Consider the following 25,971-nt stretch of genomic DNA (forward strand, 5'->3'; position numbering starts at 1 on the left):
CTTCAAATGTTTTTGTACTTTTCTCTGAGTAGTTTTTTTTCCTCAATAAAATGTAATATAACAAGAAAAAAAAGAGCGACTTCTCGTTGTCTGCAGCATAAATTTTATTTGAAAAAGACAAATCCAGTGTTTTGCTTTCATGATAAGGTTTTGTTTGGCTCCAGGTAGTGGAAACAAATGTGTGAAGGTGCACGCATGCCAAGAAATGAAACACTCAAGTTAGAAAATATTTGTGTAGAAAATCATTGTAATTAACTCACAGTGAAATTAGAAGGCGTGAGCGGTAAGTCTACTCGGACGGACGGTACAACGGGTTGCGCTAGCGGCGGTGGGCGTGCTGCAGGGCGAGCAGCGGCGCCCTCTGCTGGTACTGCTTCTCCTTGGCGGCGGCAATGCGGCCCGTCAGGTCGCACGCTTTCTCCAGGAAGTTGACCAGCATTTGCTCAGTCAGCACAGACGCCAGAATCTGCGCCAGGCTTACGGTCCACTCACTCTCGGGTAGTCCCAACCGGTCCCGGTCCGGTCCCGCCGGCCTGGTAGTGGCCTCGCCGATCTGCAGGACCAGGCTGGTGACCTTGGCGATGGCCTGGAAGAGCTCGTTCTCGTCGGGGTCGCCGTGGAACAAGCAGCACAGCGTCTTACACAGCTGGATGAACTCGCGCTGACAACACATGATTGACACGAAATTCAAGTTTACAGTTACACTTGAAATATTGAGACTTTTTATCATGGAAAAAGAAGAAAATCAGACTTAATTCTTGAAACATTGCAACTGATTTTCACAAAAAAAAACATGTTTTTGTTTGAGTTTTTGTGATAATACAATTAATTATTTTCTTGAAAAAAAAAATCCTCTTTTACCTCATAACGTTTTCTTGTAAAAATATGACATATGACCATTATTTTATAAAATAATTACTAAAATATCAACAATTTATGCCAACTTCAAATTACAAACTAAACATTTTAACAATGTACAGTATATAAAAAGACAGAAGCAATTATTTACTTGAATACTTAATAAATTCAATGAGTCTATTAGGATTTAATGAAACTTTATTTAAATCAAAATGTGTAAAAAATATAATAAAATAAAAAATATATAATAAAAATATATATTAACTTAATATAACTAAATAAAATCCATTATAGTAATTTAATTTAAAATCTAATTTAAAAATGAACACTTATCTAACATTTAAAATAACATTAAATAAAAAATATTTAAAAAACTAACAAAAATGGAAATTTTAATAAAGTAAAAAATATAATAGTTATGGCATGATTAAAAGATTCAATTATGTATTTAATACTGATATATTTACATATAAAAGTATTATAATAGTTAAAATTAATACAAAGAGTTGCATTAAACAATTAAATGAGATATTTTGTAATACTCTGACATTTAAATTCACATTTAATTGTAATAAAATGTATAGAATAAATAAAAAGTAATGAATTCATATAAATGATAAAAGTTTACTTTTTAATAATAGTCGTCAATTTGTTTTAAACATCAAAATATATGGACAGGATTATATCAAATATTGTTTTAATAATTAGAGATTTAATTGGCAAATATTTAATAATATTGTTTTAGATGCTATACTTTCATAATTTGTTTATATGCATACAGTATACTGAAACAATAATATGAGATAGAGTTTATAATACCTGCTTCATGAGGGGGAGGTGCTGGTGGATGTTCTTCTCCTTGTCTTTGCCCACCCCCAAATCCTGCAGCATCTGCTTCAGCTGCTCCTGGTAGTCCTTCGCCTCCCGTTTCCCGTCGGCCCGTCCGTCTTCTTGAGCGGCAAGAACCACAACAAGTGGGTAAGAAAGTGGAAAATCAAGCCAAGCTCTCTATCTACATCCCACCTGAGGCCCCGCCCATATAGAGAGGTCTGCTCGACGACACCGGCGGAATTTGCATCCCAGACGAGGATGACGATGAGCGCTCCTCGCTGTCCGTCAGAGCTGCGAAAGCAAAATCAACATCATCGCAAAGACACTGTTGAATTTCAGCGCTGCTTGGGACAAGCGGCGCACAAGCGAGGAAGACTCACCGGGGGGCAAGTGAAGACGGTACAGCAGCTTCACCTTGTCGCTCAGATCACCGCAGTACAAAGTGTCTGATACAACAAAAAGGAAAATCAGGTTTTCTTTCACCCGAATTCAAGTTTTTTTCCCCATCAGAAAATGACACAAAGTCTGTTAAAAGACTCAAGTCAGATTTTTTTAAAGGAGAAAAAAAAATACATACATTACCGTAATATCTCGTGTATAATGCGCACCCATGTATAAGACTCACCGCAAAAGTTGACCTAAAAATTCTGGAAAACCCTTCTACCTATGTATAATGGATTTTTAACATGCATGATTTTGCTTGTACCCACATGATCAAAACGAAGTATAATCTGTATTTTGTTAGTTTTTTTTCAAAGAATTATTTTGAAGTTAAGCAGTTTATTTGAACACACAATACTTTCCTTAATGTACTTGCTCTTATTTTGAAATTCACAGCCCTACTTTTATTTATTAAATTAGAAAACTCACAGTTGTGCTTATATGTTTGATTACCCGGGCAGAAATTGAAAGATGGGTACAATTCTTTAAAAAAAAAACATGAAGGACAAGGTGAAACACATTAAATTTTATTTTAATGGGATTCAAATTAAACGGTCAAGCATTTCAGAAAAGCATGATCATTAAGCAAAGCATAACCATAAAGAAATTAATGATGCTTGTTGTTCAGTCATCAGTCATATTTAAAAAAAAAATAATAATAATAATATTTCACAAATTCTGCCAGGGTACATAAACTTATGAGCACAACTGTACATATATGCAGTCATACGTACCCCTATCATATTGGAATGAAAGTGTAGGCTACATCTTTTTTTATAACCACTAGGTGGCAGTGGCATTTTGGTATGATAGTGTACAGCTTTTTCATAACGACTAGGCGGTGGCATTTTTCCATTTGCCCCTATACCTATGCATAATGTGCACTATTATTGACTTTTGACATTTTTTTTGGGGGGGGGGTGGGTGATGCACATTATACACGAGATATTACGGTCGGACCGGCAAGGTCCCTGCCTTCGGCCACCGCCCAGCTCACACTGCACCCGACCACTATGGGCCTCTCCCACAAGTGGTGAGCCCATGGGAAGGGGGGCCCACGTTACTCTTTCGGGCTGTGCCCGACTGGGCCCCACGGGTGCAGGCCGGTGACCCGCGTCCGGGCAAGGTAAAACGTCTTCCAGTATTTTTAAACATCATAGGGTTCTTTATAGCCGTGCTTTGTCTGGTCCCTCACCTAGGACCTGTTTGCCAGGGGCATGAAGCCCCAGACAACTTAGCTCCTAGGATGGCCAGAGTCAGTTTACTTTTCTAAAAGTCTAATTTTTCATTTTTTCTGCATGCATTGAAGGCTTTTCGCAATGATTTAATGAATTCCTGAAATGAGAACAACTTGGAATCCAACCAGCTTCTTGAAACAGATTGTTTTCAATAAATAAAAAAGTCTGCAGTCACACTTGACCCACCTAGCCAGAGGGCAAAGTCCCTGAAGGAGAGCAGATGGTGTCCCTCCGAGTCCAACAGGGTGAAGGTACGCTGGGCCAAGGTGTCAGTGTTCCGCTGGGAGCCGCCCGCCGCCCATGGGGCCAGCAGTCCGTACAGGCTTTTGAACTGCGCCAGGTCCAGTCGGTACTGGCGCTCCAGGAAGGAGGCGCCACGCCGCCATGACGCTGCCTCAGCTGCAGCCACCGCGCTCATGTCACCCCAGTACAGACTAATAAAATGTTCTGTCTGCATGGGAATGCATTATGATTACTGACAGGCAAGACCAATACAAATTAAAGCTTGTAATATTGCAACAATGAAATTTTATTTTCTCGAGATGAAAAGACGTAATTTTTCAATAATTGTTTTTTATTTTTTGAGAAAAATTATTTTTCAAGATGAAGTCATATTTTTTGCAATAAAAAAGTATTTTGTCTTTGTCTTTGCTTTCGATTGCTCTCGCTTGAGGAAGCGACGTCAGACGCCGCTCCAGACACTCCTCCAGTCACACGACGCTGTGTGTGTCTAAGAGACAAACTCTTAACACTTTTCCACTTTTTATTTTTGAAATTTTGAGACCAGAGTAGCCCCGTTTTTGAGGCTACTAGCTTTAGTCGCACCACTGCCAGACACCGAGGCTTTTCATCTATGCCACAGACGTCGCCTCCAAAACTCCGACCAAACAATGGAATATGGACCCGTGCTTTCCCTGCTCGAGGGATGTGTCTGCGAACTAGAGCGGCGTCGTTTGGTAACTGTTAATGTGGCCAGCACACCTGATAGTGTAAGTTGTAGTCGACCTACTAGCCTTGTTAGCATTAGCCCCAAGCGGCTAGCTAACCACGGCTAGCCTGTTCAGATACATAACAGATACACTCATTTAGCTAGTCCCATTGCTACTCAGTCTACTGGCTCCCGCAAGTTAGTCATACGTGACTCCATCACTTGTAACATCAAGCTTAAAACCCATCCACTGTAATGTGTATTCCTGGGGCCCGAGCATCCAACATTGATGCTAGCCTTAGCAAGCCGATTTGCAGTAGGCATAAACACCATCGTGGGGCTAATAACACTAGCTACTCGGATACAGGAAGTCCTCGAGTTACGACGTACTCGACCTACGACGTTTCGACTTTACGACGCCTGTGCCTCGTCCGCCATTTTGTCCCCAGAACCATAGTGTTTCTGCTTAGGTGGTGCATAGTGCTTGTCTGTGTTTGTGCGCCGGGAGTATCTTTGCCTTTTTCGCCCTCCTTTTTTCACACTGTCAGCAGTACAGCATCTTATTTTTATGTATTTTAGTTTCTTTATACGAAGTGTTAACCTTTCCATATAAACATATTTAAGATAAATGTAAATGAATAATAAATGTATATATGTAAACATACATATTCCCTCCGTGTCTCTAATGTGATTATTAAAGCATTTTATTTAATAATAATAATAATACATTAAACTGATATAGAGCTTCTCAAGACACTCAAAGACGCTTTCCACTAATCAGTTGATAATAACAGTAAGGTGAGTGAGCAGAAAGCCCGGCTGGCGGGGGCTGGTCAGCGATGCTGTCCACCGTGGTGTAATGCAGAAAAGTCACACCGGCTGGCGAGAGCCGAGCTGGACGTCAGGGGACGCGGAAGGATGGTCGCTAGCTGAGCTCGCTGCACGCATGTTCACACCTCACAACCGAAGCCGGGTGTTCGAGAGCTTGCTGGGAGATAGGTAGGTGATAATTTACCCCAAGGTTTTTTTTTTTGTTGTTTTTGTTTTTTTTTAAATCTCCCCGCCTTTCCCAGTTTACAATACATGACAACAACCCATAGTCCTTCGGTGAACGTGTTGAGTGAACGTGAACCTCAGGGATGGATCATTAATTGAATGAGGAAGCCCTTGAATGATTTTTTAATGAGTTTGTGAAAAATAATTGACCGATTCGGTGAACGAATCTTTTTAATGAACCTATTCGCATGATTCAGTACACTCAAAAGAACTGCCGTTTCCATCACTAGTGGCTTCACTGTCGCCACACTATTTTTGTTATTTTCTTTAGTAAAAACTGTATTTGATCATTGTTACTTTTTTATTAACACATCAAGAATAGAGTTTCACTGACGTGTTAAGCGTGCAATCTATTGTGGGTTAATTATTCATACCGAAGTGCCCGGTCAGAAATCGTCAGGACTGACTCACTGAAGGACTTACAATACTTAGCTTAAATAATATTTAGAATTAAAAGTGACAACTTTCAACTTCGTCTAGAGTCCGGCCTGCTCGTGAGCTGGTTTGACCCCTGATGTTCATGTCCATGTTTACATTCACTGTGGTTACTCCTAGAACTAAATGGCCACCACTTCCCACATTGCAGCATCGCTTTTGCATTGCATTGTGGATTGTGGCATGCATTTTTGGCAAAAAACAAAGATACCTGAAGTGCGGAACCGATGATGTTTATGTGGCGCAGCAAAAAGCACAACATTCTGGGCCCTCCACAGCCTTGCCAAGAAAATAGTGTGTAAACCGGATTGTTAGTAAACAGAGGTTCCACTGTAGTTATTTTTTTTTTTTTAGTTTTTGACAAAGAATCACAATATTACATAAATAAAAACATTTGTATTGTATTTATTCATTATATAAATAAAGGTACACGAGAATCAGATTTATTTTAGAACAAGTCAGATTCCAAGAAAAATATTTTTTTGTAAAAAAAATAAAATAAAAAAAGAAAATAGTACATTTCTGGCAAAAGAAAATATTTTTTTTAATCAAGAAGAAAATTGTAATGTTACAAGTCGTATTTTGTAAATGATGAAGCTCAATTTTCTCAATTTAAAAAGCAGTATTTTTTTCTATTTTGGGTGTCAATTTTCAAAAATAATTATGATCATCTGGAAAGTGTCAAAGAAGAAGTTACCTTAAAGAGGTCGTAAATGTCTGCCAGGTTCTCCGCAGAGATGGAAACGTCCGGCGCCACCACTCTTAACTTCCAAAACACACACCAAGATTTGCATTAGCATTTTTCTTAAAAATATCATTTTCACACATCTTTTCTCACAGCGTTTTCTTTGGTGGTGTCCTCGTGCGCCTGCAGAACTTGAATTCGGTGTCGACAGCGAAGCCTCTCAATTTTCCTCACCGTTAGGTCTCCGAACCGCTGACCAGGAAAACACATTTAAAGACTTTTATTTTGAAAAAAAAAAACATTCATGTCTTTTATTTTCACAGAGACAGCAATAGTGGCTTATATGTTAATTACCAGTTTATCTAACACTCCATTTTGGAAGCTAACAAAGTTTAAAAAATATATAAACATAGATTTGAGTGGGTTTGTCTTCTCCTTTAGCTTATCATTGTTAGCACAGCAGGTAGCTCTCATAATAACTTTAAGAATACATTTACACAAGGCCACTTGTATATAATAAATATAAATTACTTTTTCTGTACGTTTTAAATGGGCTAGGCTTCCTGGTAAGCCGACTGTTAGCATTTTTAGCACTGATGCTAGCCAGCAAGATAATTTAAAGAATAGTTTTAAGGCGGTTTACAAAAAAATAACAATAAATACAAAAAATAAGGATCTGTTTTAGGCTAAATGGCTTCCTACTCAGCTGACTGTTAGCATTGCTAGATAACATGCTAACTAGCATTATGACATTTCTTTTCAAAACCCAATGCAACAAATAAATAAAAGACATTTTAATAATCTGTTTAAGTAGGCAAGGCATACGGTTTAGCCAACCTTCAGCATTTTTAGCACAGATGGTAGGTACCATGATAATTTTAAGAAACATTTTCGGAACCCTGTATAACGGAGGCATAAAAACACCTTACGAATCTGTCAGCGTTGTTAAAAACGATTAGCATTGTTAGCATGAATGTAAACTAGCAGGCATGTTAGCAAACAAAAACAAGTGGCGAGCATACATAATGTGTAATGTCTTTTTATATAACATCTAGCTTGATTTGTGACTACAACACTTTCTCTGTAAGCCAGTTAGTGAATTTCCCCACTGTGGGATCAATATAGTCTTCTTTTTCTTCTAGCTAGGTCACTAGTTAGCTGCTTGCCGCTAGTGACTCACTTCATTGGCGTCACTGATGAGCTGTGTTATGTTAGTTTGGCCCACAGCAGGAGTATCTGCCATCTTGTTGCTGCCATCTGCAAGAAGCTGAAAGAATTCGGCGGGAGACGACTGGTCGCTTCCAACATGCTCCAGAAAGCTGCAACAGGCCAGTAAGTGGTGTCAATGTACACATTTAATGCTAAGATAACAACAATAACACAAATACAAGCAGTCTGTTGCTGTCGTTTTGGTTGTGAAGTACACCTGCGCAGAAAACTAGACCACTGTCGCAGCTTTCCCCCATTCCCACCTCTAATACGCCTGTGATACCTGTGAAGCCGGCAAATTTCCAGACAATCGTCATCGCTGTGGTTTTAACCACAAAAAATGAAAGTATCAATCCCTGGAAGTACCTGGCGAGGACCATAAGCGCCTGTCCGTCGTCCACTCGGGCGCAAAGGCTGCCGGCGTTGGCCTGCAGCACGGCCAGAGCCAGTTGGAAGATTGCTTTGATGCCGTGGAAGAAGAACCAGTCCACCACCCGTACGGCACTATGGAAGGGCAGCACACTAACGAAGATGGTCAGGAACCAGGAGAGAGACACCGATGACAGAGTGGAAAGGTCTGGAAAATGATCAGCCAGATCGGGCAGACACTCGCCGATCAACTGCTCGAACACAGACTGGTCCACCTGGGCACCTGCGTGGTAGAAAAGCCAAAGAAATGCAAAAATGCAGTCATTTCGATGCTAATGCTAGCATGTTAGCATTTAATTCTCATTAGAAATCGAACACAGCTACAGGGCAAGATGGGAAATCCTCACCAATCTTCCTCACCACCTTTTGTAGGTTAGTGTCTTGCAATGTGTTAGCCTAGTCACTGTTAACATTTGAACATATGATCAATTCTCATTAGAAATAATATGTGACTGCAGAACGGAGATGCGAAATCCTCGCCATTCTGCCTGAGCACTTCCCTAACGCTACAGCTGAAGCAAATGCTAACACTAACCAATAACTCTGCGCTTACCGATCACCCGGCGGTTGAAATAGTCGGGAAGCATCCGTTCGCAGACGGCCACCAGCAGCCAGAAAGCTTCTTCTTCTTTGGCATACAGCAGCAGCACCGACGCCAGGATGTTCATCGACTAGCATCAGAAAGCTATGTTTTAGCGTAGCAACTGAATACATTAGCATTTAAGCAATTCTTATCGAAAATGGTACACGACTGCAGGGTAAGATGTAAAATACTCACAAATCTGCCTAAGCACATTTTGTACTTGCACTTTGCAATCTTGCTATGTGTTAGTATACCAAATGTTAGCATATGTTAGCATGCCAATTGTTCGCATATTGGCATTCAACCAATTCTCCAAGACTGCCTGACTAAAATAGGGCGTAAAATCCTCACCAATCTTGCCAGTCATACCTGACAGTATCCAATTTTAGGGTTGCGGTGGGCGTAGGCGGTGAGTACGCGGCGGAGCGCAGCAATGCCGGTGGGGTTCTGGAATGCAGGATGGTCCGGTAGGGAGCGGTGGAGGTCCCGCTCGATTTCGTCGGTAGTCAGGTTGCTCTGACCCATGGACGTCTGCACCAGGCTGGCATAGTAGCCCGGGTGGGAGTCCAGATCGGAGGATGCATCTGCGGGGGAAAAAAAAAATTGTTCGCATTTAGCATTTTAGCATTAGAAATTGTCTGTAACTACATGGTAATCTTCCTGACCACCTTTTGTACTGTTTGCTATCTTGCTGTGTTTGTTAGTTTTAAAGTGTTAGCATATGTTATCATATCTACTGTTAGCATTCTGTCCATTCTCATTATAAATACTACCCAACTCCAAGGTAAGACGTGAAATCCTCACCATTCTGCCTGAGCCCCGGTTACTATATATTAGCATACCAACTGTTACCATATTAACATTGGAGCAATTCTCATTTGAAATACAGACATGCAAACACCAAAGGCATGAAAAAGGTGACAAAAAAAACATTGTAGGGAGGTCTGGGTGGATCTGGGTTTTTATTTTTTATTTTGACATGAATTAAGCAATCTGGAAGACTCTGAAGAGTACAATAAGGCCAAAAAAACAAAAATCTTCACTCAGAAAAACTTATTTACACCGCTCAAGCACATGTTGATGTACAAATTTAAAATTAAATTTGCCTCATTTCTGTGCTTTTTTGTTTTGGCCTCCAACTTGAGCCAGGCCCATCTCCACCCGCACCTGATGCCTACTTCAAGCTGTGCCACATGAATAGCATCCCCCTCTTTAAGCACTCTCATTCTGGAAAATAATTGACTAAAATCATTGTCTGTTTAACTTAATTTTTCACTATTACCAACTTCAAAGGCTAATCCCAAATGCATCCTCCAGGAAAATATTAAGTACAATATTTTTCTGTTTTTATTGGCCATTTCTGAATTTGAAGTTAGTTCATTCTGTGTTGTGACATAATCCCTAACATCGCGCCGTTGCTTAATAGATTTAACATTACCATCCGTAAAGATAATTAGATAATTGTAGGCGCGTTTCCTAATTAATACAAGATGTAGTAGCGGATCAGCTCTTGTCGCCAATGCTACGTGGGCTTCGCGGTTCCGCTGGGACCACAACCAGGGCCACGAACCGCAGCACCTCAATGCGGAAATACAAAAGACCAGTGCAACAAATACAACACTGGCTGATCTGATGAGAAAAAATGTTGCTTAAACGAAAGAGTAGCAATAGAGGATGTCTACTCCAGAGGTAGGTAGAGTAGCCAAACATTGCACTCAAGTAAGAGTACTGTTACTTGACAATAATGTGACTCAAGTAAAAAGTAGTCCTCCAAAAACTTACTCAAGTAAGAGTAAAAAGTACACGGTGAAATAATTACTCAAGTACTGAGTAAATAGTGAGTAACTTCTGATTGTTTTTAACCTCAGCATGAACATCAATAAAAAATAAATAATTACAAAATAAAATGTGAATGTGAAAATTCTGATGTTGCTGTGTGTGTGTGTGTCAAAACATCTGCAATTTACTGCACGGTGTTTTCCAAAGATAAGTGAGTTGAAATATCCATGTTTGGGCAGACAGTGCCAGACAAATACTACAATACATGAAAGCTGTTGTTTTTGATCGTCTAAATGTAAACAAGAGTAGCGCGCCGTAGGCTTCATGGTAACGACGACCTTCCCAACATGGTTGCCACGAAGGCACATCGATCAGCCAGGCTGGCTTATCTAGTGTTAATACCTATGTCCGGGAAGCCCAATAGAAGACGTTGTGTGAGGTCATGTGACTTTCTTGTGTCATTTGATTGGTGAACTAGATTTAAACGTCACTAGCGCTTAAACTGGATTGGCGCAAACATCGCCTGATGCGGAAGTCGAAATCTCAGGCCACTGCACTCCCATATTAGTCCGACGCGGAGTAATATTCACAATTACATCTGTGTGTGGATGGTGGATGTATGTAATGGATCTAGCTGCTAGTGTTCAAGGAGTACGAAACAGCCTATGGCGACAGCAACGGCGATCCCAGTTTACAATCTTGCTATATGTTGGCCTACCAAATGTTTGCATGTAAGGATTTATCAATTCTCATTAGAAACACTAAGCAACAACAGGGCATTATCTGAAATCCTCACCAAACTGCCTGAGCACTTTTGCTTCCAAGGTTGCTATCTTGCTATTCCTTAGCACAGCAACTGTTAGCATGTTAGCATCTCATGCAGTGATTCTCAGCCATTTTATATAGAAGCTGGATGGTTTGTCCTTCTCACCAGAGAGCGTCATCCACAGCTCACCCCGCCGTGACTCGGGTATCCCCATGGCAACCATACGCTGGACCTTGTCAGTGCGAAACATGTGTACGCCGCGGCCGAACTCAGTGAAGTGATCCTCCCACATCTTCTCTTTCACTGCCTCCATATTCTGAACAAATCCACAATATGGAAATGATCTAAAAATATTTCACCATCGTAACCAATAGTATCACGATACAGCGTTTGTACGATAATCATAAGAAAACCATGTGCGATACGTCGCGATATCTGCATATCAGTTAGCGATGGGAATTGCAGAGTAACTCACGAGAAGAAATTTTGCAATGGCAATAGTATCATGATACAGCAATTGGGTGCTAATCAACTGTATATATCACAAGAAAACCCATCCGTGATATATCACAATAACTACAGCCTATAACAATACTGTAACTCACAATATGGTATTGCGATATTTTTCTATATCACAACTCGATCACAATATAGCGATTGCGTGATAAATTGATGTATTGGAAGAAGAACAACTATAGACAGTTGAAAGCACAAGTTTATGTATTTTTTTTCCCTCAGTCTGGCATTAAATCAGACTAAATGTATCCTGTTTTAGGTCAATTAGGATAACTACAATTATTTCTATTTGCTAAATGCCAGAATAATTAGAGGATTTTTTAGACTTTTATTTTATTTTTTTTTCAAAGTTTACATATAGTAAGATTACTTTGCCTTCAAACAATCTGGGAAAACCCAAAAAGAAGGGTCAACCAGTTATTTTTTTTTTTGTTAATCTCAATAAAATGTAATTTTGTTTGTGTCATATTAGTTTAAGCAGCCTCTGTTTGTTTATTCATGTGATTTATTTAATATATATTTAAGACGAGACCACATTTTGACCAAATTATGTAGAAATTTAAGAAATTCCAAAGGGTTCACATACTTTTAGTGATTGCGTGATCAGTAATATTGCACAATCAGCTATCAAAATAAAGCACTTGGACATTGTATATGTGTGCAAATACAGATGTTTGGCACTCGCGTGTATCAATATGGCTACTTTAGCTCACCTTGTTGTTGTTACTTCCTGGTGTGTTGTAATGGAAGGCCGTCATGAGAGCTTCAGTATTGACAGTTTTACGAAGCACCTGCTCCTCCATCTCCTCTTCATCCGAGCATGCCGTGTCATAGTAGAACGTGTAGTAGGGACTGGGGCAGCACTAATGGGGAAAAAGGAACATCAACAACATGAGCGCTCATGTTCCTCACATACTAGCATGAATCATGGGTGGGCAAAGTTTCTTTAATCTGGCGCACCGACTATTTCAACTGACAACTGACCAAAAGTTCTGTAATATCGAAAATCTGCCAAAAAACTAACAGAAAAAAAGTATGGTTTTTAGGGTTTTCAAAAAAATTGGGAACAGTTCCCCCCCAGAAATAGGTGAATTTGCGAATGCCAAACCGCTACTACATGGGAGTCCACTGTAATGAAATGTATTTATTATTAAACTTTAACATACATTACAGTATATGTCCTTATTTATGTTATATTTATTTTTTATTAATGCATCTCATTTAATAATTGGTTCATTGATTTATTTTAAATACATATTTTTTCAAATTAGTAAAATCAATAATTTTACAAATATATTTAGCTATTTTCAGTTTTTTTGATCAAATAATTGATGAACAAGCATACGGTACCGCAGTCCTCTTGGCGTGTTGGCTGCCGCGAAAGGCCGACTGCTTGAGGTGCAATGAGCGCAGCCTGCACTCCAGACTCTCCACTAGGTCGTCACGCTCCTGTAGCTCGATGAGCTGGAAGGCCTTCTTGGAGCGCACGCTCACGATCACTGGGTTGGGAAGAGCGCATGTGCTCTCTGCCTTCTCCACAGACACCACCTGGTAGCATGTTAGCGTTTGAATAAGTCTTTTTTGGAATAGTACTACAATTGTCAGCAGAAACACAACCAGACTACAGGCAAGAACCCGTCTGCATCAAATATCTTGCTTTTTGTTGGCAAACCGACGGCGAGCATGTTCGGATTTTATCAATTTTGGGTGGGGGTTGGGGGGTATTACCCACCTGACTTCAATACATACAGCTAGGGCAAAATGTGAAATTCGGGCCAGTGGGTATGGACACCGCCACTTGTGAATGCCTGGGGCCACCGCCCCCTCGGCCCCCTCCTTTGCACGACAAGGTCTGCACGACCTTGCTTGCTATCTTGCTACAGTATATGTTGGCATTGCAACTGCTAGCATGCAAACATCTTGTCAATTTGCATTTGAAAAAATAGCAGACTACAGGGAAAGATATGACAACCTCACCAATCTGCCTTATAACCATTTGTACTCAAGTTGCAATCTTGCTTTATGTTAGCATTTGATCAATCCTCATTTGAAATAAGATCCGACTACAGGTCAAGAGGTCAAATCCTCACCTGTTATAGTATAGCCTATCAACTGCTAGAATGTTAGCAATTCTCATTAGAAATAGTACCAAACTCCAGGACAATGTAAAATCCTTATCAGCCTCAAGTTAATAACTTGCCATATGTGAGAATACTAACTTCTAGCACCTTTCATTCTCAGGTTGCTATCTTGCTACTGTATATGTTAGCATATTAACTGCTATCATGTCAGCATTTTATCAATTCTCACTAGACGCAGCACAAGGGTAAGAGGCCAAATCCTCACCTCAGAAAGAGGTATAAGTAGAATGCATTGTCCCTCCTCTCGGCTAGAGAAGCCCAAGTAGTTGTCAGTGGTGTAGAGCGTGCCGGCCGTGTGGCAGCGGGCGTGCGGCGTCCACACTGAGCACGACGCCACCTCGTGGAGCCTTTCGGCACGAGGGAGGCGGAACAGGGCCAGCACATACTCCCGCAATGCCTGCTCCTCCAGGACCCTAAACAAAAGATCATGAATAAAACCAGAAAAGTCTCCAGGGGTCCTTCGTTTTTTTTTACATTTTTTAAATTCAGCCCCTGAAGCCAGTTTCACTTAGCAACATGAAATTTGGTAGACATGTCTATCATGAATAGACCAACCAAAAGACACAAGAAATGAGCCATTTTGCTTCAAATCAATCATTTTATTTGCAGGGACTCTAACTCTTTTATAAAATTCAGTCCCAGAAGAAATGAAACTCATTTAGCAGCATGAAATTTTGTAAACATGCCTATCATGAGTAGGTTTGGGCATCGTTTGAATTTTGAATTTGAGCGATTCCGGTTCCGATTCCTTATTTCGATTCTGGTTCCAAACGATTCTCGATTCCGATTGTTTTAGGGGGCTGGGTCAAAAATGTTTGCATGGTTTAAATAAAGGATGTCCAAATTATGAACCTCCATTTTCTTAGCAGCCCGCAGCATCGACTAAAATGAACATTTGACTCGAGGTTCTTTAAAACCAGTATCAATATCAAACCTATGAACTAAAAGGCAATGTGTGTGGAAATAACCCAATTGACTTAATATTAATTAATTTTAAAAGTTAAAGTTTCAGCTACAGGTTAAACATGGCATTGTTAAAATAGTTATTTGGGACTGTTTCATCGCGTCAAATTGTTTACATGTGCAAGTTTTACCTTGACTTCCTGTTTTAAGCTTGAAGCCTTTAATTTTGAAGGGTACGCACCGGAACTCAGCATTTTGACACGAAAAATAACTTCACACAGCACCTGTGATTTTTTTTTTTTTGTGAATGGGTGGAACCAAATGCTATAAAACTCTGATTCCTTTCCTGATTTTCACTGATGAGGCCCAAGGTTAGTGTTTTTGATTGGCGCTTACGTTAGTTTGAAGACTAAATAAACGCTAAAAACCATCAGCGCAAAAGTGCAACCATCCATTTACCTTGTTAGCTGTCTCAATGTTGGAAAAGACGTATTTTTTTGTTTCACTCACCCAATTGACTGAGAGTTGACTTCACCGAAGCTCCACGCAGTGTGGGCTGAGGCTCGGAGTGCGTCAGATGCTGTACATCAGGGGTCCCCAAACTTTTTGGCTCAGGGGCCACATTGCCGTAAAAAACTTGTCATGCGGGCCAGCATTAATTTTACATGCTACCGACGAGGGGAATGCTTTTTTGTATTTTTATTTTACTGTCTTACTATGCTGTCTGCTGCTCAGTAGATCTTATAACTGCCTGACCTGGATAACTGAAGGTTAAAATAAAAATGAATGAAATGCAAAATAAAGTATTTTTATGAAATTTGACTCAAACTCAAACTTTATTCATCAGAATCAACAAACAACATGTTTGCATTAATGTGAAGGGTGATACTGAGATCTCGACTGCAGTAAATGGGGCAGGTCTGGCTCAAAAGCGGTGGTTTTAATGCGCAAGATGTCACGCAGGTGGGAGTCACTTAGTCTTGTCCTCACGCGGTTCTTATTCATGTTCATGACTGAGAATGTCTTCTCACACAAGTATGTCGAGCCAAACAAGCTCAACATTTTCTTAGCAAATGTACGAATCTGTTGAAACCTGTCTTTATCCAGCTGCTGGTAAAAGTTGACAAGAGGGAGTTGTTGGTACCGGCTGCTACACACTAGGGTTGATAATCCACTGTGCTCGCCAACCATGGCAGGTGCGCCATCCGTAATAATCCCCGTGATTTTATTCCACCTTAATTTTATGTCATGTACGGCGGAACAAACAGAAGCAAATAAATATTTCCCTCTTGTTTGGTCCTTAAGGCTCTGGAGGTCAAGTAGCTCTTCACGCACGTTCATTTCACTGTCCACTCCTCTAAAAAAAAATCAGAAACTGAGCGCTGTCGGAAAAAAAAATGGTATGTCTATCCACGCCTTTTGCGTCTAACTGTCTGTTAATATCAGAAGAAACTTCTTCGATCCTTCGTGCCGCAGTGCTACGAGCCAGGAAAACATTGGCGAACTGTTGCTTTTTCTCAGGACAAATGTTCTCCACCATTTTCATCACACAGTCTTTAATAAATTCACCCTCACTAAAAGGTCTGCAGTGCTTGGCAATCAGCGTTGCCACCTCATAGCTTGCCTTTGTTGTATTTTCATTCGACTCACTGGCTCTTGTGGAAAAGTGTTGCTGTGCCGTTAAACCAGCTTCCAGTTGCTTCAATTTTTCACTGCGTTCGTTCCCAGTTAGCTTGTCGTAATTAGCATGTTCCGTCTGGTCGTGCCTCTTTATATTGAACTCCTTGAACACAGCCACAGTCTCTTGGCAAATTAGGCAGACGCAGTTGTTTCTAAACTCAGTGAAAAAAATATTCAGACTTCCATTTGTCCTGGAAACGTCGGCCATCGCGATCAACTTTGCTTTTCTTACTTCCAGTTGCCATTTTAGAAATGGGCAAAAAACAAATCATGCGCAAAACGCCCCCGCGAGAGTTCACCCACAAGTTAACTGCCATCCTGTGGTGAAATATAAAATTGCGCGTGTATTTTGTACTGCCGGGCCACATATTATTGGTTTTATGACAGAGGCTTCGGGCCAGTAGAAATATGAACACGGGCCGGATTTGGCCCGGGGGCCGGACTTTGGGCACGTCTGCTGTACATCATGTAAGCCTCCTTTGCACAACATAATCTTATTCCAAGTGTTGCACTGAGGCGACTGGTCATTCATTTTAAAAGTTAAGACACACTTTTGTTCGTCGCCGTCGGGCACAAGCACGTCTTCGTGCGCATTCTTCTACGTTGGTTTTCGCCAATTTTTCTTCGGGGTGGGCGTGTAGGGATCAAAACTGGGAACCGAGATTTTTTAATTTGAACGATTCCGGGAGACCCGGAACGTTAGTCCCAATTCCAATCGGCTCGCGATTCTCGATGCCCAATCCTAATCATGAGTAGACCTACGAAAGAGTCTCAAGAAACCATACCTAAAACGACAAGAATTCAGCCATTTTGGTTTGTAGTGGCCATTGTAGGCTTATTTGGTCATTTCCAGGAGTCCTATTTCTTCGAAAATTCAGCCCCCAACATAGAAAATTGGTAGACGTGTGTAGCACGAATAGACTCACAAAAAAAGTATCAGAAGCCATGCTCGATAAGACACAGTAAGTCAGCCATTTTGGTTCAACGTGACCATTTTAGGCTCCACTTGGACATTTCCAGGGGTTCTTCAAAGTTTTTGAAAATTCAGCCCCCAAAACCAGTTTCACTTCGCAACATAAAAAAATGGTATGTCTATCATGAGTAAAGCAACCAAAAAGTTACTTGAAGCCCAAAATGCCATTTTAATAAAAATCACTCATTTTAGGCTCATTTTTGTCATTTCTAGGGACCCATTACTTCTTTTGTAAAATTCAGCCACCAAAGCCAGTTTCACTTAGCATCATGAAAATGGTCTATTATAAGTAGACCTATGAAAAAGTCTCCAGAAACCTTGCCTAAAAATACACAGGAAGTCAGCCATTTTGGTTTGAGTGGCCATTGTAGGCATATTTTGGTCATTTCCAGGGGTCCTTCTATTTCGTTGAAAATTCAGCCCCCCAAGCCAGCTTCACTTAGCACCATGCAATTTGGTAAGTATGTCTCTCATGAGTAGAATTACAAAAAAAGTCACAACAAGCCATGGCCAAAAAGACACAGCAAGTCTGCCAATTTGGTTTGGAGCTGCCTTTTTAGGGTCACTTTAGCCATTTCCAGGGTCCTTTGATTTATTGGAAATCGTTTCATTTAGCCGCTTGAAATTTTGTGCCCATCCCTACCATAGGTAGACCCACAAGGAAATCTCAGGTAGTCATTCCTGAAAAGACACAGGACGTCTGCTATTTTGATTTAAGGCAGCTATTATCAGCTCTTTATGGTACTTTTCAGGCATCCTTCAAAGACAAACTACTCCTAGAGGACTTGTCTGATTACTACCAAATTTGAAGCCGATATACAGATTAGCAACGCTAAACTACAAAGTCTGACCTCTTGGTGATGCGAGTCGGCTGCTGCAGTACTCGGTCTAGCTCCAGACCTTCGCTGTCCAGCAGCCGGCGCAGGGCGATGTCGGCCAGCTGCCCCACCACCCCGAAAGCCTCGTCCAGGTTGAGGAACATGGAGAAGTCCCTCTGCCGTTGCCTCGTGCTCACCCGAATGGCCTCGGTCATGAAGCCGCCGGAGACCCGCTCCAGTCGAATTACTTCCGCCCAGGGAATCACAAACTTGACTGTGAAAAGAGGCGAGAAGATCACAGTAGAGTAGGGGTGGGCAAATCCTTTTTGCTGAAGGGCCACATTTAATTTTTAAAACGCACAAATGGGTCAGGGCATTTGTAGATGAGGTTAAGAAAAATGTGCGTATGTGTTAAAATGTGTATGTACAATATTTGTATTTCTTTAATAAGATAATACATTCTTATTTAAAAATACATTATTAATAAACCAATTATGAAGACAAATTATAAATATAAAATTGTATCTAAAATATGTAAATTGTTTATTTATAATTAATTATGATTAAATAAAATAATAAATGAAAAAATCCTATGTATATGTAAAATAATTTTTATAATTTATAATTTAATTACTTTTTTTTTTTAAAAAAGCTACATTAATGGAAGAAATATTATAGGACTCTTGATAATGTGATATACAGTGGAACCTCTGGTTATGAGCTTAATATGTTCTGTGACCCCGTTTGTAACCGAAACGTAAACAGAGGTAATGTTTCCCATTGAAATGAATGGAAATGCAACTATTCCGTTCTAGCCCCCCCAAAAAGTTATACTTAACTTTTCTATCAATGTGTGGTTAAAAATAAAGCGCAATACAGAAATAAATGAAAGAACACTATTACTAAACAAATAACACTAAATAAACAAGATAATTGTTCATTGCTCATAGAGAACTACAACTCAACTTGAAGAAGAGTCTTGTTCCATAATAATACGTGGAAATCCTCATTCTGGTGTTTTTTTTCTCTTTTGTTAATTTCTTTTTTAATTAATTGTTTGTTTTTGGCACAACAACCCCATCCAGTGAAATTTGTCTTTTCCGTTTAGAAAAAAAATTAAAATCTGAAATTGGGTCATCACATTTATATTTAAAAGATTAATTGCTTTGTCTGCTAGGATGAAAATCACGGTCATCTGGAAGGTGCTCAGAGTGGATTCATTGCTTCTCCGCATGGAGAGGAGCCAGATGAGGTGGCTCGGGCATATGGTTAGGACGCCCCCTGGACACCTCCCCGGTGAGGTGTTCCAAGCACATCCCACCGGGAAGAGGCCCAGAGGATGATCTAGGACACGCTGGAGAGACCATGTCTCCCAGTTGGCCAGGAACAAAGTGGCTGGGGAGAGGGAAGCCTGGGCTTCCCTGCTGAAGCTGCTGCCCCTGTGACCTGTCCCCAGATAAGAAGAAGAAAATGGATGGATTGGATGCTTTGTCTGCCAATTTCCTGCCCCTTTCCTGTGATCATTTTGATCATTTTTAGATTGTCTCACTCACGCTATTACTACCGAGCGCTTTCTATTTTTTTTGTCAGTCTAATAAAGAGCAAAAAAACAACAAAGATACGGTAGCCTACCCTACTTGCACTGCGTGACACACTGAGTCAATGATGGTTATGCCGCACAAGATTATTTCCAACATAGATCCTTCCGCTCGTCCATGTCAAGACCATTTGCAAATCGAATATAGTACGCAGAGGTAATTTTTCAGAGAATATTTTGGGCGTAACCCGAATTGTTTGTAAAACAGATCGTTCGTAACCTGAGGTTCCACTGTATATTGAGTTGGCCTCATCACCTTCCTTCCCGAGCAGGAAAGAGTAGAAGGCCATGTGGTTGATGCTGAGGTAGAGGAGGCCCTGGCGCGGCACTCGCCCCTTCCACGTGCAGCACGAGTAGAAAGTGACCAGCTTCTCCGACGATGGCAGCCCAAAGTGGCGCTCGAACTTCAACAGAGCCTCGCGGAACTTCTCAGGCTCGTCCTCCTGGGCGGCCTGACGGCCGCGGGACTCCTCAGCGATCAGACCCTGCACCCACCCCTAACTGCATTACTTTGTGGATTATTTATCGTCATCCTGTTTATTTCTATTGTGCGATGGTTATGAAAAACTAGCGAGGAGATCCATTTCATGACATGATATTGCGTGCGCAATTGAGCAATCGTGCCATGTATTTTTTTGGTTTTTTTCCTGTAGATTATTTCTAGTTTTTTTTTTTAGTTTATTTCTATCATGCAAGCTGACGGTTGTTGTGACTAAATGGCGAGAGGAGCAATCCCATTAATTTTAGTACCTTGTACGCATGAAAATTCCCAAGCGTGACAGAGCATATCGTGGACTTATTTATTTCTACTCATCCTGTTCATTTTTATTGTACATGAAGGTGCTTTTTGTGAATATCTGGAATTATGACATTAATGATATGATACATAGATTACATGCTGCGAACTTTATTATTTTGCTCTGTGGATTATTTCTATTTTTGGTGTTTATTTCTACTGTGCAAGGTGGTGGTTATCATGAATAACTGGCGTGAAAAGTGATCACATTAGTCATATGACACATTGTGTGATGTGGACTTCTTTTTACTGAGTGGATTATTTCTAGTCATTGTGTTTATTTCTATTGTGCAAGATGGAGGGCAAAGAGGAGCCATCACATTAATTATTTGGCACATTGCATGTACACAACTTTTTTTTTTCTCAACTCAAAGGATCTTTTCTGTTGATTTCTATTGTGCAAAGAGGCGCAGATCATGAATTATTGGTAAGAGGAGCGATTGCATTAATGATAGGACATTGGGCGTGTGTATATGCCCATGCATAAGTGACTGTGCCGTGGATTTGTGACTGTGGATTATTCCTACTTGTTGGGTTTACTTCTATTGTGCAAGATGGCATTTTTCAAGAATCACTAGTGAGAGGAGCACTTATATTATTTATGTAAAGTGTACGTTACACGCATGCATGTGCCCCGTATGTGGTTGCGCGTGCGTTGGATTTACTTCTTTTTCTTTTTTTTTCTTTTTTTTTAAGTAGATTATTTCTCGTCGTCCTGTTTATTTCTGTTGTGGAAGGTGTCAGTTATTGTGACTAACCGTCAAGGAATGATCACATTACAGTGACGGTATGACACACATATGCCGTATGTGACCAAGCATGTAGTGGCCTTTTTTGTTTTGACTCTTTGAATTATTTCTAGCGGCACCGTTCACTTGTATTGCGCAACCCACATTTCCTTGTTTGTCCCACCTTGACTTTTCCTCTGACGAAGCTGGCCACATCCTCCTTGTTCTCAAAGATGGAAAGCGAGTGCAGCAGGTTGTGTGCCAGCCAATCCCAGTGCTTGTTCACTTCCTCCATGACAGCACCTGGATGGATGGGGGAGGGGTGGCACGCATGACAGGAAGGACATCAACAACAACATAATCATAAAAAAAAAACACACACACACACACACATGCATGCGCACACACACACAGACACACACACAAATAGTGGATATGGTTTGGGTGGACTTACCGCTTGCGATGATCCAACTAATCTGTGAGCCTGGGATCTGGAGAAGGATTCGGAAGGGCGTCACCCTGGCGTTGGAGTCCAGCACCGTGTCTAGCGCCCCCACTAGGAGGCCTGCGCACCCAAACACCACAACACCTTTGACCTTGCATGGTCACTCTGGCGACACGTAAAATGTTTTCACTGTGCAGTAATATTACAATAGAACTACGCTCGTTAAAATGTGACTTAAAGCTACAGTATGTAACGTTTGGCGCTCCCTGTGCTCAAATCCTGCATTACAACAACAGAACAGAGCTGTCGCTTCAATATGACTTAGGCAATGCTTGTTATGCCTTTCATACTGTATGTGATTCTATAATATTTTACTATGTTTTGATGGACATGCATCATTCCCATGCTGTCATATCCGTGCCGTCATTTGCAGTGCGCCACCAACTGGGCCAGCGTGGGAAATAAATAGGGCATTCACTAAATTAAAAAAAGAAGATACTGACAAATAGAAGCTCAATGTTAGAAGAGCTAAATGGCTTAATCAACATTGTGCCATCTCCTCTCGTAGTGGCTTGGGTGAAAAATACTTTTTTTTTTCTTTTTACAAAAAAATTGTGGATTATAGCTTTAAAACATACTCTATTACATGTCTGTGTGGTGTCCTCATAGGGTGAGTGGTTTTACTTTTTAAAAATATATATTTTTTGTATTTGATAGTGGTTAACTTCCTCTTTTATACTTGACAGCAGTGTCCTTTTTATGTAGGCAGTTTTTTTTTCTCCCACATGGATTCAACAAAAAAAACAACAACAACAACAACAAAAAAAGACCTAATTTTGTCGTTTCTCTCTCGTCGTTTCCTTTTACCTTCAAAGTTGAACCGCTCAAAGGCGTGACGCCGCAATCCTAGCAACGCGCACAAAGGCCTCCAAGGGAAGGGGAACATTCCGGAATGTTTTCCCATCCCTGGCCACCCATCAAGTGGAAAAGTAAACAACCAAGTAAATCTTTTGTGAGCTGCCTATCTCCCATAATGTGTCTGTGAACGAGCCATTCTGAATTGCGATGTCAAAATTCGACTCATTTACATAGTCCCACCCTCGCATCGAGCTTCTCTGCCCACGACTTGGCAGCAAGGCTGGGTGAAGACCCACCATTTTCAACCAAAGGCCCTCATGCAAAGTTTTTAATCATTTTAACTTTCAAGGGTAAAAAGAAAACATGTAAAAGTGAAACAAACTGCTGAGTCTCAGAAGGACCTGTCCATAATTGTGATGTTACAAGATGGCTAATTTACATAACCCCACGCCCACACCAAGTTTCTCTATCCTTGACTTGGCGGCTCGGCTGAGTGAAGAGCCACCATTTTCAATTCCACAGCTGGGCTGCACTTTTTTGCCACCTCTCCCAGCTTTTTTGGAACGTGTTGCAGCCATAAAATTCTTAGTTCATGATTATTTGCTAGAAACAATAAAGTTTATCAGTTTGAACATTAGATATCTTGTCTTTGTAGTGTATTCAATTAAATATAGGTTGAACATGATTTGCAAATCATTGTATTCTGTTTTTATTTATGTTTAACACAACGTCCCAACTTCATTCGAATTTGATTTTTTTTTTTATGTCACCGTGATGGCATCAAACTCACCCAGAAGATTCAAGAGCTATTTAAATTTTTTCCAAGCACAAACGTCACTAACGTGACAAGTTTGGATATTAGATATTATTATAGCGTTATAGCGTTAAAATTTAGGTAAAACTGGACTTCTTGTTTTGGGAATGCTGAAGTGCAGGACTTTTCTTTCAGGATAGACCAATTATCAGCCGGGCCGATGTTCAGCATTTTGACATATATTGGCATCAGCATTTTTATTTAATTATTATTATTATTATTTTTAAACCCGATGGCTGATAAGAGTTCAATTTAAAACTGGGTAAACTTCAGGGAACTATTTATTCATTTAATTCAATTTTTAGTTAGCGTTATAAAAGATACAGTTGACCCTGGGAACTCCCTCCCTGTTGAAATTAAAACAAAGATAAGTGATTTTAGTTATATTGAAATTACGGAAAACTTTATTTACTGTACAAAACTTTAGGGTGCTAATTATTTGTTGAAGTTTTCGTTTAACTTTGGAAGATACGCTGCTGAGCCTGGGACTAGCACTTTTTGTTACACTTTTAAAACAAAGACGTCTATTCTCTAAGATAAAAAAAATATATATATAACGTTGCAAATCTGAAAAGCAAAGCATGCAAAGCAAATATTCGTTATCCTTGACGACTAAAATTGGTATCGGTATATCAGCCCTGAAAGAAAACATAGTGGTCTAACGCTGTTTCTTGGACTGTCTTGTAAATCATATACTGTGGGCATGCAAAAGCAATGTACAAATAGTTAATTATTGTCCAAAAAGAGGCATGAAATCCACAGTAAGACAATAATTGGCAAAAGTAGTCCTGACATTTCACTCAGACGACAGCTTTGCAAACTTTAAGGAACTTTAATTGATGAAGGGCGGAACGGTGGACGACTGGTTAGCACATCTGCCTCACAGTTCTGAAGACTCGGGTTCAAATCCGGCCTCGCCTGTGTGGAGCCCGCATCTTCTTCGGTTTTTTCCCACATTCGTGGTAGATTAACTGAAGATTCCAAATTGCCCGTCGGTGTGAATGTGAGTGTAAACGCTTGTTTGTCTATATGTGCCCTACGATTGGCTGGCAACCAGTTCAGGGTGTACGCCCGGAATCAGCTGAGATAGACGACAGAACACCCGGGACCCTAGTTAGGATAAGCGGTACCGAAAATGGAAAGATGGATGGGTGTATATTTGATGAAGCGTTAACATTGCGGTAAAAGTCGACTTTTTGTTTTGTTTTGTTTTGGGGAGGTTTGTGCAGGATTTAACCTTTCAGTATTGTGATGACCCACACATAAGCACGCACGCACGCACCGCCCGCCCGCCTTCCAATGCCCACCCAGGTGCACCGTATCTCGGGTTGTACCGACCGCTGATCCTCGCGGTGGGCTCCCCGCGGCCTCTCCTCCTCTGCAGCAGGAAGAAGTCGTTGCTCCGCTCGGTGATCCACAGCTTCAGCGCGTTCTTCAGCGCCACTTCCTCCGGGTTCAGCCACATATCTCAGCAGGGTGGGACCACCGGTGGTGGGGGCGACTAGTCTTCCGCCGCCGCCGCCTGGGAAGTCCACCCCGCTGGGCTAAAGCGGCGACTTTTCGGCTGACTTCATTTTTTTTTCCACCCACGCGGAGTTCGAACACAGGCTCGCTCAAGTCGAGACTCAACAGCTGGAAGCACCGATCCAAGATTTTCTCTTCGGTTCTCGGGCGAGATGTCCCACTCTTTTACTAATCAAAAAGCGGTCCCGTGTAATTCATTTAGTGGCGTCATTTGAATCGTTTTTTCATGTCCTCGTTCATTACAAATTACAGTTAAAAGTAATATCAGAGTGATTCTTGAAAAGAGTAGATTCTCGAAAAGGGATTCGAAGGAGCACTCGTACTTTAACTTTCTCCACTTCCGCATTTCATCCGCTCTCACTTCCGGAAAGAGTCAGTGTCTCTCCTCTGATTGGCGCTTCACATATCACATGCAAAGTTTCTCACGCCCGCTCGCAAACACACAAATTATACATATGACTCACAATCTTCAATTCATGCTGTTTTTTGTAATTCTGACAAAGAGAATTTAGAAGATAACATTTTTGATTATACACACATGAAAAAGTCTTTGGAAGCATTTCAACAGTGGACAAAAGGACCAAAAAAATATCACCCAAGATTGATTACAAAGGCATTAAATATAACGATGATAACACAAAATTTAAAAACAAGGGAAATGAATATTGTTTTCTGATTAGACCTTTGACCTTTAATTAAGTTGTTGTTTATACAAATTTTATGTTCCTTCTGCACTGTTTTTCACGTTTTTTTCTGTGTGCTCAGTTTTCAATCTTTTTATAGCAGATTGTAATTAATAACGTTGGATGTGTGTGTGGGGGTGTCTCCGTTCCACTTCCGCTTTTCGGCCCTGTCTGGATCGGCTGTTCACATGTCACGTGTTGACCACATAAATTATCCATTGTTGGTCGCAAAAATGAATAAATTAATAATAACAACA

At 40.7% G+C, this 25,971-nt stretch overlaps 1 protein-coding gene across 2 annotated transcripts; it reads right to left on the reverse strand.

Annotated features, from left to right (window-relative positions):
• Positions 1-86: 86 nt before the first annotated feature.
• Positions 87-25,377, reverse strand: LOC133410787 (TBC1 domain family member 8). 2 transcript variants are annotated; one of them, XM_061692314.1, is made up of 20 exons: positions 24,846-25,377; positions 21,845-21,955; positions 21,575-21,693; positions 20,123-20,351; positions 18,303-18,543; positions 14,101-14,308; positions 13,105-13,302; positions 12,468-12,617; positions 11,404-11,554; positions 9,063-9,277; positions 8,664-8,781; positions 8,048-8,333; positions 7,653-7,791; positions 6,626-6,724; positions 6,485-6,553; positions 3,555-3,819; positions 2,070-2,135; positions 1,882-1,980; positions 1,678-1,805; positions 87-661 (listed from the first exon to the last, which is right to left on the reverse strand). In XM_061692314.1, the coding sequence occupies exons 1-20, from the start codon at positions 24,970-24,972 to the stop codon at positions 320-322; spliced, it is 3,360 nt and encodes a 1,119-aa protein (XP_061548298.1). In that variant the 5' UTR covers positions 24,973-25,377; the 3' UTR covers positions 87-319. The 2 variants fall into 2 exon arrangements, with proteins under 2 accessions (XP_061548298.1, XP_061548297.1); XM_061692313.1 differs by having other exon boundaries at positions 1,678-1,808.
• Between the last annotated feature and the right edge of the window lie 594 nt (positions 25,378-25,971).

Source organism: Phycodurus eques, chromosome 12 (genome assembly GCF_024500275.1).
Source record: "Phycodurus eques isolate BA_2022a chromosome 12, UOR_Pequ_1.1, whole genome shotgun sequence".
In the NCBI taxonomy this organism is placed as follows: Eukaryota; Metazoa; Chordata; class Actinopteri; order Syngnathiformes; family Syngnathidae; genus Phycodurus; species Phycodurus eques.

Bases quoted from the DNA above. Each gene is read 5' to 3' on its own strand.
- LOC133410787 (XM_061692313.1), bottom strand. From the start codon at position 24,972: ATGTGGCTGAACCCGGAGGAAGTGGCGCTGAAGAACGCGCTGAAGCTG. The intron at 12,618-13,104 runs GTACCGTATGCT...TTTCCCCATTAG, and splicing joins AACACGCCAAGAGGACTGCG to TGCTGCCCCAGTCCCTACTA. The intron at 2,136-3,554 runs GTGGGTCAAGTG...TTGTTGTATCAG, and splicing joins GGACTTTGCCCTCTGGCTAG to ACACTTTGTACTGCGGTGAT.